This window comes from Perca fluviatilis, chromosome 12 (genome assembly GCF_010015445.1).
Source record: "Perca fluviatilis chromosome 12, GENO_Pfluv_1.0, whole genome shotgun sequence".
NCBI classification, from domain to species: domain Eukaryota; kingdom Metazoa; phylum Chordata; class Actinopteri; order Perciformes; family Percidae; genus Perca; species Perca fluviatilis.
In genome coordinates, this window is record NC_053123.1 from 17,093,591 (window position 1) to 17,107,054 (window position 13,464).

General features: G+C 39.5%; 1 protein-coding gene across 2 annotated transcripts in view; it reads left to right on the forward strand.

The window, feature by feature from the left end:
- The window catches only part of ubr3 (ubiquitin protein ligase E3 component n-recognin 3), a 46,879-nt gene that overhangs the window by 13,563 nt on the left and 19,852 nt on the right, over positions 1–13,464 (forward strand). For both annotated transcript variants that reach the window (XM_039817841.1, XM_039817842.1), the window contains 7 exons: positions 848–1,293; positions 2,800–2,888; positions 5,405–5,554; positions 6,097–6,230; positions 7,172–7,282; positions 7,729–7,929; positions 11,109–11,245. In XM_039817841.1, the coding sequence (XP_039673775.1) occupies positions 848–1,293; positions 2,800–2,888; positions 5,405–5,554; positions 6,097–6,230; positions 7,172–7,282; positions 7,729–7,929; positions 11,109–11,245 (1,268 nt within the window). The remainder of the gene's footprint in view (positions 1–847; positions 1,294–2,799; positions 2,889–5,404; positions 5,555–6,096; positions 6,231–7,171; positions 7,283–7,728; positions 7,930–11,108; positions 11,246–13,464) is intronic.

Here is a 13,464-nt window from a genome sequence, read left to right on the forward strand (position 1 = left end):
CTTTGCACATTTGTTTTGTGCTTTTCAAAGGAGGTCTGCCTTGGTGTGTTATGGTGTGTGTGCAATGCTGCGCTTCAGCAGTTTCCCTCCCTCTTGACTGCTGAAACTAATTACATTTGAAATGCAGGTTTGGGTAAACGCTTTTTAACCGCATGTCAGTATGATTGATGTTGCCTTGACTGAGCAATATTTTGTATGTTTATTTAACAGTGCAGCTCAGGTCCTTTTTGTCAGGTCAGGTCATGGCTATCTTTTAGAAGGCTTGAGTGCCCATCAGGATGATTTGAATTTTCCCCAGGAATATGGTTGTTCTGTGTGCTATCAGCAAAGGTATTCATGAAACCACGTCAGCTGAAATTTTATAATGGACATTTAATTTGACTTTTATGTGTATTGTGCTTGTCTGACTATGGTAATGAATCACCCCTCCAATCCATCAAAGTCCACCAGACTACCAGTGATGCCATTTTAGGAGATTGTGTTTGTGCTCAAAGACTGATCTGCCAAAGCACCCAGATGCAGGTGGAATGAAGGGATGTTGTTCACAAGAGTGTTCTCTTCATCTGTTTGCATATTTTGCTGATATGATGTGGGCTTGATACTTAAAATGGTGTGTGCTGTGACAACTTTTGTTTCGGTGGGACATCATTTATTTATGTACCAAGTGTTTATATTGTGTCTATAAAGCTTTAATCATAGGGCATGGTATTAACAGTGACAGACTTAGGTGTTAGATCACCCATACAAAAACAAAGTTCTACTGATGTTGTAAGGCACATACTAAAATGTTCACCGTACGTACTTTTATGTAAACAAATAAATTGTTAAAAATGCTTTGCTCTCTTAGAACCTGCGTGAAGCTCAGGTGTTCAGCCTTGTAGCGGAGCGGAGGAGGAAGTTCCAGGAGATAATCAACCGCAGCAACACTGAAGCCTCCCAGGTTGTCAGGCCCAAGAGCTCCTCAACACGCTGGGTCCCACCAGGCACACCCCCTCAGCTGGTGACCGAGATCCTGGAGATCCGGGAGAGCATGCTGTCTCTCCTCCTCAAGCTCCACCAGAAGTTGTCGTCCAAGCAGAACTCTCTGTCTGCATCCTGGCTGGAAGATATGGACACGAGCCGTCACACTCACGGCGATGGCATTACAGCCATTGAACGCATCCTTACCAAGGCAGCCACGCGCAGCTGCCAAATCAAGCGTAGCATCCAGGACATTTGTGGAAAGGTGTGTCCTCCTGTGCCACCAAAGAAGAACAGTCCCACTGACAATAAAACCATGGATAAAGAAGAGAGGTATTTAATGTTAAATAACATATTCACCATTGTGGATTTACACAGATGCATATTAATATTGCTCATTATCACTTAAAAGCGAGTTATCAGTTATCATCATTTCAAATTTTATTATCAAGGCATTCTATAATTTTGTTAACCTTACAAGAATTGTATTATAGTACAATTGCAACAATAATCAAAGGGCCATGTCATGTGTGCAAGGATAATCAATGTGTACAGTTTTTTTTTTTATCTATGTGCTGAATGCTGAAAAGGTTTGAGTCAAATATAGTGCAAATCAAAGGAGGTGATAATTCTTCATTATCCTCTCAGCCTGTCATATTATGTCTTTTAAAAGCATACCACAACAAAAACTGTTAAAAATGTGTAGGCTTGCTTCTCTGAAAAAGAAATCTGAGTAATATTGTCTGAGAAGTACAGAGTGGCAAGAAGCAAATCATCTGTGTAATACAACTAATATTTGTCTGTTTTAAGCTAAATTTACTGAATTTAAATGTATTTTTACCAGCTTTTTAATTTTGGAAGAAATAAAATCTACACAATTATCGTATGTGTTGCCATTAACACTGTAGTATACCTTTGCGCCACCATTAAAATGGAGTCCATTGGCTGTTTCAAAAAATCAAACTCCTATGTTTTGACTCTCCACCTCACATTCACCCAGTAGTCCGTGTCTCCCATTTCCCTCTTCTGAGCATGATGGAATGGGCTATAACCGTTTAATAATTGCCTCCTTTTGGGGTTGGCTTCACCCCACAGACAAAGGTAAAGGTAGTAGATCTCCTATTCACTCAAACTAGTGCTGTTTCCAAGGCAACCGTCAGGCATCAGTGTGGTCAGTGGCGGCGAGAAGTGAGAAGCTGCTGCCCATTCCTCATGCTGGTTGTCGGCACCCCTTACGCCATCAGTGAAAATTATTGAGCTGTGGCGCTCCTGTCAGCATTTGTTTATGTCCTCTTATTAGGGACTTAATTTACAGTCAGCTCTCGCCCTGTAAGTCTGCAGAGTCAGGTTCAACCCGCCATATTTCAATAGTTCAATAATTAATAATTTCCAACTTTCACAACACAGCCTTGTTAAAATCAGACATCTGCTCTGTATGTAACAGTATCTTCTGCTTCATGTAATGAATCTGAATCTGAATGCTGTGATTGATCAGGGTAAGCATGCCCTGCACAACAAACAATGCTTATTCCCACGTAACTGTAATGCATTTGGTTAGTGGAAGTGCAGTGATAAATGTTCTTAAATGGAGCAAGTGGGTGCCAGGAACCTATTATTATCTAGAGCAGTGCTTGTTGTCACTGTATGTAATCCCAGTTTTCACTTACTCAGTATATCTTTTCTCATGGAAATAATTTCATTCCTTTAATATAATCCTGCTAGTAGAGTTCAAGTGATTTAAAAGGTCTGAAACTTGTGTTCAGTTGGTTTTAAACTTAAGTTAAATATTGCATATTGCTGCATATTCATCAAATAGCTAATCACTCTTCTTTCTTTCAGACGTCAGAGGGCTAGAGAGAGACAACAGAAGCTGCTTGCTGAATTTGCATCCAGGCAGAAGAGTTTCATGGAAACGGCCATGGATGTTGGTAAGAAAAGGCCAGCTCATCTTTTTTGCCAGCTTGTTGCCTCAGTTTTATGGTCTTAGAGTTTTAAATTACTAACTCATCGTTCGCAGCAGCCACTGCCCAAATTCTTTTTGCAAACAGTATGCTCTGTGGAAGCAGGAACACAGCAGCAATGGGGCACACAAGCTTTACTTGGCATACTTACTATAACATAGTTGTAAATCCAAGCGCAGTATTCAGTCTACTGTCTCTACTTTAATGCTGCACAGCCGAACAGGCAAGCCAAGAATAGTGAATGTATTTTTTTTGCTGACTCCCCATCATTAACACATGCATAAGGTAATGTGTGTGTGGTGGAGGTGCTTCACAAGTGCACCTTCACTTCTCCTTTGGTTCTAATCCAGTGAGTTTTAAAACACGCATTGTGTTAGGACGGTCACAAATTGTGAGGCAGAGTGCTCATTTTCAAGTTTGAATTTCTTGAAAGATATGATATTAGAGATATTTATTTTGTTATCAGTATAATAGAGGAATAAACAAATTTCTATGGACTGTCATTTATTAACTGTAGGCCTCCAAAACTGACTAAAATGTAGAATGAAAATCTGACTCGACTGAGTACAGTGGCAACAACCTCTATGAAAGAATGCTTATGCTTACCAAACTGGGTTTGTTTTGACATAGGTGTACAAGACCCTTTATAAAAGCACAAAACACAGTAACACTTTTTGTTTGAAGGACATCTTGCTACTGTAGCCCTTGAAGAAAAGCGCTGTTGGCTGAAATAAACATATCATTCCTATACCTTTTTCATTGGGGCAAGGTGACAGTGGGCCGAGTCTTTGCTTTTGGTCTCTGTAGGCCTGTTAGGAGAAATTGAGAGGAGAGCACTCCTGTGGGAGTGTGGGTGGCTGCTGGCTGAGGGCACATAGGATCAAAGCACTAATAGTGGGCTGGACTCCCAGGGCCTGCCTTGACACAGCATGGTTAGTGAATGAATTATAGCTGCTGTGATCAGACGGACCATTCCGGCAGGACTCTATTATGACCTCTTCTGCACACTTCCTGCTGAGCAGTAACTTTAGTTGCTTTACTTCAAGCTCACTGCTGGCTTTGCATCACCTGTACCGAAGTAAGATTTAGATGGGATGTAAAGATGACAATTTAGAGCAAGTGAATGCAGTGTAAGTTGTTTGCAGAAGTCTTTAAATGTGCCTGCAACATAGCATTTGGTATTATTTTCTTCAGGAAGTATAACCTAATTGGGGTATTTCTCCTCAAGAGGTCCTGCACAAGAGGTCTAATCAAATTGGCCAGTAATCAAGCTCGTAGGATTTCAAGACGTACCATGTCAAAGGCAGCTGGACTTGCTGTTTGCTCTTGAAGTCAGCCTTGGAACCACATTTTGTCATATAATAAACCAAAGGTCACTAAAGACCTTGAATTATATTTAGGATATTAGTAACTTCTGTTCTTATTTTAAGCTTTGTATAACTTCCGTGTCATTGGTGTGGCTGATTATTTTATTTTTTTATTTCCCTACCACCCCCCCCCTCTTCGGAGGACAACTTTATTTTTTATTATAGAGCGATATTTTTTTATATACACAGTATGTTACATTCAGATTTAGAATTACATTCAGTGCATTAACGGTTGCCCCACCGTGACCATTCACCCTGTTTTAGTGAGACCCTGGCATAAAACAGCAGCACACAAACGGTTAGTGTGTCCTTGTCGTCTTACCTTTCTCGGTTTGTTGGTTGGTGACTTTATGTACTGGGATTGCCTTGGGCTAAAGCTGTGGTGTTGACATCTAATGCATCTTTCATTTCCTCAGGAACACAGTGACCTCTCTTGAAAACATATTTTCCAAAAATGCAATAATTCAATTTCCAACATAGCTTGACATTTGTCCACAATATTTACTGCTCAAATTGAACACGGTTCTTAACATTTAAAACTAATTTCATTATTAATTTCTAGTGCTGTGCCATCATGCAGATGCAGGGGTGGCAGAGAGTATGCATGTCCCCAGTATGTTACTTTCTCCATTCTTCCCATGTAGTAAGGAAACTGCTAATTATTAGGAATTATTGAAAACGCCAAAAGATCAGTCGGAAGTATTGTTCTTAGAATCGGTTATTTTCAGTGTAAATTAGAAAGGAGTAGTGTTGTGCAACTGAGTGTCGTATTTGTCGCCTCAGTACGAACATGGCTTGCAGTCAGGGACCTCCCTACGTCATGGTTTGTTACCTCAGTTTCTGATCTACCTAAAGGAATGCCTTTCAGACCACATTACCTCAAAGTGTTTTTGTTTCTCACAGTTGGATGCTTTTCATTCAAGCAGAGTTGAATGTAATGCTTACACATCGTTGAATATGAATGATACGTTCTCAGAATTCTCTCAAAATTGCTTTTCCAGGTTTCTAATAATTATTTGCCTCAGCTGTTGCATCCCATGTTTATGTTACAAGTTTGAAAGTTTTTGTGGGGAAGCTTTTACAAACTTATATTAAGATTTTTACTTTTGGTGCTAGAATCCCCTGACACTGAGGCAGCCATGGACCTAGGAGCATCTGAAGTGATGGAGTCCGAGGTTCTTTATGACTGCGTGATCTGTGGCCAGAGCGGACCCTCCACCGAGGACAGACCCACTGGCCTCGTAGTCCTCCTCCAAGCATCCTCAGGTACTGCATGTCCCAGCATCCTCCCCTTCCATTCTCGGATGCTAAAATGAATAACCTTCACCTGCATTTGTTTACTGTCTTAGTTTGGAGTACAATTTTAAACAAGCACACATGATTATTCTATTTCTTGGTTGTAAATCTTGTATTTTAAACCAAAACAGTTATTCATAGCACCTTTTAATCCACCCATATTGGAAATCATATTTTTAATAGGTGGGTTAACTATTGTTTTAATTGGCTTAATTATTCTTTTATGTTGATTCCTGCTCACTTGTGCATGAAACCTATCATTGTAAGGATCACTCACTGAAATTGTGATATTCACTATTTTCGGATTTTTTGAAATCTAAATGATTAATCAAGAAAATAATCACCAAATGAATCAATTATTTGTAATTAATCATTAGTTAGTAGCATTAATACTGTATGAACTCTGACCACAATCCCAATCCTTGACTTTTATGTATAAATACTAAACAAGTTAGACCGATTTATAGTCCTCACATCATAATTCATAACTGACATCTGTGATTGGCTTTCAGTGCTTGGGCACCGCTGCAAAAGCAAAGAGGCTAAGAAGCTACCGACTAGTGATGAAGAGCACATCTACGCTGCAGACACGTGTGGAGTGGCTCATGATGTCAGGCTCACGCTCATGCAACAGTTCTTCAAAGATGTAGGTGTCAGAAAATATTGTCAGCTTTACAGAGGAGAGGAAAAAGGCCAAAAACACTTAGAGCACTATAGCGATGCAGATTTTTGTGTGTTAAAATTACAGCTCTACCATCTCTAATAACTAGCTGTTTGAATTTATTGACATTTAGTTTATACTGTGTGCAAGTCAGCAATGTGAGCATCTGCATCTGTTGAAGTCCCTTTAAGAGACTGTAGGACGTCAGATTGTCGTGTGTGTTTTTTTTCTTTTTTGGACATTTTTAGGCCTTTATTTGACAGGACAGCTGAATACATGAAAGGGGAGGGAGAGAGAGGGGGGATTACATGCAGCAAAGGGCCGCAAGTCGGAGTCGAACCCGGGCCTGCTAAGTCGAGGAGTAAACCTCTATATATGGGCGCCCGCTCTACCAAGTGAGCTATCCGGGCGCCAAGATGCTTGTAGTTGACTACCACTGGTAGTCGTATTATAGGCCAGGCTGTCACGTAAAATCACTGTAAAGACATTGTGTGACAACGGCAGAATAAAAATGCAAATACCAGAAGGCAGCATTTCCACAAAACAAAAATCAGTCATCACTAAAAAGTAAAACCAAAAAGCTTCATTGAAAATTGCTTTGACTTTGTTGCTTTCATTTGCTTCTCATGCCAATGTTGTGTATTGATTAGCTTGCAACACAACTCCAAACCAAAAATTATTACACTAGTTGAATTGGATATAGTCTAATATAAAGCAGGTGATTCACTCATGCAGTCTAATTGTCCGTTAAAAGATGCTGGCTTTAAAATACCTCATCAATAGGGTGTTTATTGTAGTTTGGTAATTCACTTTGAAGAATATATGTATCGGCACCACAATATAAACAAAAGGTCTGGAAGGTTGAATGTCTGAAGACATATTTGCATATTCTAATTGATGTGGTTTTTCTCTTGTGAATTCTGCAGAGCTCTTGTCTGCAGTCTGTGTCAATAGGTTGGGATGGGGGCGTCTATGTTCAAACCTGTGGACACACTTTGCATATAGATTGCCACAAGTCATACATGGAGTCGCTGAGGGTAAGACAAAGCTTGGCCTTATGGAATTATTAGTCATCTAATTACAGTAGTTATTTAACAGACAATCAATGACAATTGATTCATTGTTTAAGTCATTAGCCAAGTGAATATACCAAACATTTCCTAATTAGACCTATATAATGTGAGAAGTTTCTTACTTATCTGCTTCTTGTTATAACAAATGTAATACCTTTTGCATCTTTTGACCTATAATTGTTTTTTTTGTTTTTTTAAGAATTGCTAAGACTAAATGATGAATTGATGAGATCCACTGTTCATTAATGTTTTCCTTGTTTAGATGCAGTATGGACTAAAGACTATATATTCAGAAATTGTGCAATCCTACCTGTCACGTTCTACTTATAAAAGGTCGAATGCCAGTTGCCTCTTTCGAGTTTTGAGTTTAGATTGTATAGGTCAAATTTAACTTTTATGTGTCTTTTCAGAATGACCAGGTCCTCCAGGGTTTCTCTGTTGACAAGGGTGAATTCACGTGCCCACTGTGTCGACAGTTTGCCAATAGTGTCCTTCCCTGTCGCCCTGGGCGGGAGACAGAGGCTGGTGCCTGGCACACACCCACAAACAAGAAGACATTTGTGCTTGTAAAGGAGGTGGAAGATCTTCAGGAGAAACTTGGCCTCTTCCCAGTAAGTTTTACAATACAGCCAGGAGTTTATCACTAAAAGCATCATGTATTTCAAACACACTGTCAACCTATTACTGGCACGTGATAATATAGACAGTGATTATAATTACTTAAAGTTATCAGCTTACTTCAAATTGTAGGGAGCGTTGAACTTTGATGCAGATGGAAACAGGGCTGTTCTATATAAGAGACTGTTCTTCTATTGGAAAATTCATCAAGGGCCTGACATCCTTGAAGAGTCAATAACTACTAGTGGCACAATGTTGTTACTGAACCTAGGGCTGGGCAATATGGCCTAAGAAAAAAATCCCAGATTTTTTTTCTCACAAAAAAATCTGATTTAAGATTTAAATCGATTTCCCTCCCCCCCTACTTGAAATCAATCTGCAGATGACAAAGTTTTAACTTTATTTTGTTTTGACTCATACACGCGCACACACACAGGGCATGTATACCATTATGATTATTCATGCCAATTTTGGGAAAATATAACAACAAAATAGATGCGTGAGATAAAGCCATTTTCACACATACAGGTAATTCACTTCAAATCATTTTGACTTTAGTCGTGCAACCTTGCCCCTATTTTCACCTGTTGCTGAGTAACGTACATTAACATCCAATGGTCTCATGAATGTAGCATACCTGTAGCAAGCTCCTTCGTAGTAACTAGCGGTAAAAAAAAACATTGAAGAGGAGCTCCGTGCTACAGAGCGGTGATTGCTAGTTGTTTAAGCCGCTACAGATCTCCGTCACAACTCGGTCATATAAGCAGCATTTAGTAGATGTGTTGAGCCGCAATGGAGTTCCTCAACGCCGGCTCTGGTGCTCTGCTCAGGTCAGGCTTTAGTTGGTGGTTCAGTTATCTGAGAATAGGTGACTGTCAGCCGGGGACGGAGAACCGCGAGCTGCTGGTCATTTCAGCGGAGATTACGGTTAAGTAAGTAATGAAACAACTAGTTAAGAAAAGAACTGTTAGTCCCTGTCACTGCCATGTTGTTTGTGTATCTCTATGGCAAACGCGCGGGGGGAGGGCTGAGCCCGTTCGGAACTATGGGAGCCCAGAGGGGAGCGTTGGCGGATGTTAAGGAGAAAAACGATTTTTCATTTAAACAAATCGACATTAACTACACATTCGAGTTAATCGATAAAATAGATTTATCGCTCAGCCCTAACTGAACCTACCATCTATTTTATATCTTTTCCATTTCCAATCTCTTGATTGGCAGAATGCTATATACTGTATTGATTTGTTCCAAATGACATACATTTCCAGATCAAAGAATGACTCTGCTTTACACCTTCTGTAGCCTTTTATTAAACACAGTTAAGAGGTTAAAGGACTACACTAATGTCTTTTGCCATAATTATTACAAATGCCATATTCTTGATCAGTAAAATAACCATTTTTACAGCATGGTTTAGTGTTTTATTTGGACCACGGTGACGTTCAAGTCTCTTTTCTTTGTGTTCAGATGTGCTATTTTTTTAGTTATAAATGCAGATTGATTCAAAATCTCAGCATGGCAATACCCTGCAATTATTAAGTCACTTTGACAAACTAAAATTTATTACCAGGCAGCCAATACATTTCCTTTCTCTTTAGTTAGTTTCATGCTGCTTTGAATAAAATGAAAACCACAGTTTGTTAAATCCTTCTTCCATAGTTGAAGTCAGATGTATGAAGTCAGATGGCTTTGAGCAACTTTAGGCTGCAGGAGCAGAATGAAGTGGAAAAGATCTACATTGTGTATTTGATGTTTTTGAATTTGAAGATGTGTCCCTGTGGTTTTTTTTTTTTAAATGTGCTCAAGAAAACTGTTGAGCCAAGCAAATGTAAGCTTTCTGTTTACAAAGTTTTTTGAAAGGAAGAGCTGGAAACCACTTTAGTAAAAGTTACAAATGTCCATTTTTCTTTGACTGTATGTTGCTGTATTACACTGTCTGCAGTCTTTTTGTGAGGCAAATAGTTGTGACATTTTGATGATATAAGCTCATTGTATCAATTATGCCTAACTGCAGTTTAAACTTCTTAAGGAGAGGGATAATAAACAAGAAAAGGACATTTCTATAAGATACATTGTACTAAGTCACTTTGTCTCACATTGCTGATAGCTTATAACAGAAAATCAGTTACTGTTATTAGATATGTTTGATTATCAATCGATCAATCAAAATGTATTTGTATAGCGTTTTACAACAACCAGCAGGTATCCAAAGTGCTTCACATCAGGAACTAAGAATAGAACAACATATCTTGCAGTAAGAAGAATGAAACGTAGAAAACAGTAGAATCATAAAAAGGTTACATAGAAACAGGAAGAGGAAATTGTCACACCACTACTGAGTATTAAAAGCCATTCTAAACAGGTAGGTTTTGAGTTTAGACCTGAAAAGTGCACCATCTGTAGTTGTGCGAATATCAGGGGGTAACTTATTCCAGAGTCTCGGGGCAGCAACCGCAAAAGCCTGATCACCCCATCGTTTGTACCTTGACCTTGGCATTTCTAAAACCAGTTGGTTAGAAGACCGCAAGGACCGACTGTGCTCACGCAGGGTTAAAATCTCGGATAAGTACTCCGGGGCCAGGCCATTAAGGGCCTTAAAAACAAATAATAAAATCTTAAAATCTATTCTAAAACGCACAGGGAGCCAATGTAGGGTGTAAAGAACGGGAGTAATGTGTGCACGTCTAGATGTATTTGTTAAAAACTGAGCAGCAGCATTTTGCACAAGTTGAAGGCGTGAGATGGAGGTTTGATTCAAACCAACATAGAGAGCATTACAGTAATCCAACCTTGAACTAATAAAAGCATGGATCGCCTTTTCTAGATCATGCCTGTTAAGGAATGGCTTAACTTTAGCTAGGAGACGGAGCTGGAAAAAGCTCATTCTAACAACATTGCTGATTTGTTTGTCAAATTTCATGTTGCATTCAAAAGTAACCCCCAAATTTCTGACAGCTGGCTTAACGTATGAAGCCAGTGCTCCCAAACTCAAAGATGGACAGGATTACACCCTGTTTGACATTTACTCGAAGTCTCCTTTTCCAATGTAATGCATTTTCTTTTGCCAGATCTTGAATTGTTTATGTAAATATGAAATGTTTTTCTTAGCTTGGGTTAGCTTCCCAAAATCCATTCAAGCAATAATTTTGACTTAATTCTATTTATTTTTTAGACCGAATCCAACTTAAGTAAAGAGATGGAGCTGGTTATTAAAGACATCAAGAATACCACCCAGAAAAAATACATGGACTACGGCAAGAACCCTGGCTCCCCTGACAATGATTTCCTCTTCATGTACTCCGTGGCAAGGTGAGGCTGTGGACAGTCAAACTGACTTTAGATGGGGCTAAGCTAATAGAACCCTCCTGTAAAATTTAAGTTTTACACTAAATGTGGTTCACAACTTCTTTGAGGAGATAATAGGGCATGTAATCACTCGAGTGTGGTCTGTTCCTTTTCTAGGATCCTGACAAAATACTACCCCAGAAGTTGTTGTGTATGTGTACGTGTGTGCATCAGCGAGTTATGAGCAATGACTTTGTCATATTGGGTTATCTCTTAGCAAGTCTTTGTCTACTGACCTCTGTGTCTGCAGTCCTTGAACTTGGAGGTCCTCTTTCTGCACCACCTCACACATTTACACACATGCATACACCACCGACTGTTGAGACCAGTGGAATTAATGTCTGCCCGTTTTTTCGCTTGTCTGTAATGCCAGTTCCTCAGCCTGAATAACAATGATTGCAAAAAGACAATAGTGCCCTTTCATAGTGTTAGTCTTACTTTGTTAGCATTTTACTCCAGGAAGGTGCCTTGAAATGGAACTGAAATTCAATACTGCAGTTGTTGCATAACACTTGCACCAAATATATGGATTGTGTTGCTTTTTTTTTTAAACTTGTTCAGGGAGCTGTGAAGGTGTGGTTGTTTTTACTTCACACTTGTCATTATATTGCTGCATTGGTCCTGGAAGTAGCATTAGCAGCTTTGTCACTCTAGGCCACAGTGAAATGGTTTTGACTCTTGCTCTATCTTCACTTATTAGGTCTGACTGTGTATGGATTTATTCCACCTCCTCTGAATTAATTTTAGTACCACTGGTCTTTTTAAGAGGTCCTTCACACAATTCCTTTACATTACATTTTTGTGGAGCATCTTGGGGTGAGCTAGTGGTCTAATGATGCAACTGAGCTGTTCCAGTTGGGCATCTCACCCACCCCCCACCCTCTGGCGAAAAGGCCAGAAACGTGATCTTGAAAAAACATTATAGTCCTTTCTCAGTATTTGTATCTTCTCAACAAATTGGTCACAGGTCAGATAAATGACTGGCTTTCAGTTCACCTTGGGGTCTCTAACTTCTCACCACTCCCATTCCAAAAACTCTGCCCTTCCTGGAGCGTAACCATCCAGACCTTTTGCCCACCCAACAACACTGTGGTTCCCTCAGCCCTCTACCCTGAACAGAAAGATCCCCTGAGTGTGTCTGGATGCCTGTTGGCTCTCTGAAGTTCAATGAACAGCGCAAATTGCCTGAGGAGTGGAAAATTCCTTTGTCACAGAGGCACTCTTATCAGCAAAAGCCAGATGGAGCTTCACCGTGGTTGCATTATCTATGTGAAATTGCTTTTTCTCCCAGGAAACCCAAGGATTTGCCCCCACCTCTCTGGCCCATAGAAAGAAATGGCTGGTGGTGAGATGAAAACGGGCCCAGATCAATCTTATTTTAGTAATACCTATCTGTTTCACCATCTATGTACTTTGTTAGAGCTTTTAGTTAATTTTTTCACTGTTTTGGTATTGGGGAATTAAAATTCAGGAGTGAAATGTGTTTGGATATGCATGGAAAATGCACATTGGGGATTATGCATTACTTGTGGTTGGAACAGTTTTTATGCTAATGGCCCAGTTTGTGTAAAATCAGTCTTGGAAAGCTGTCAATTACTCAATACGGAATTGCTGCTGCAAAACAGGAACATTAAATGGCTTGACTAGGCAGCATCTTTCATCTTCCTAATCAAACTGGTAAAAGAGGCAGGCTACGTAACCAAAATCTGAATATGATGATATACCAATACCTCCATCCACTCGGTCACGCATGGACAGTCTCTGCTTTAATGGCTGTTTTCTAAAGGAATACTGCACCCCAGATTGGTAGTTTTTTGTGTCAGTGATCCATCCCATGTAACCTGTTATAAATGTCAAAGAACTTTTTACTTGCTTGGTCGATTTATGGAGATGTTTTAAACCAACCGTATAACTTTTAGAAAAATAAACCTATTTACCAAGGTAATTGTGCTCTGTAATGCACATCTATTATAACTTTAATACATAGACACATACTTTGACAGAAATATTGAGATTTAAACATTTCCAAAAACCCTGTAATGTACAACTTCGTTGCACACTTGGGTCTACTTGAATAACCACTTCCAACTTGTAATTTGGCAAGAAGTCCCACACATTGGTTAATGATTCACTTTTACTGTGTGCATTAATGTGCAGGTATAAGGTGACGTATACTGCTTGTC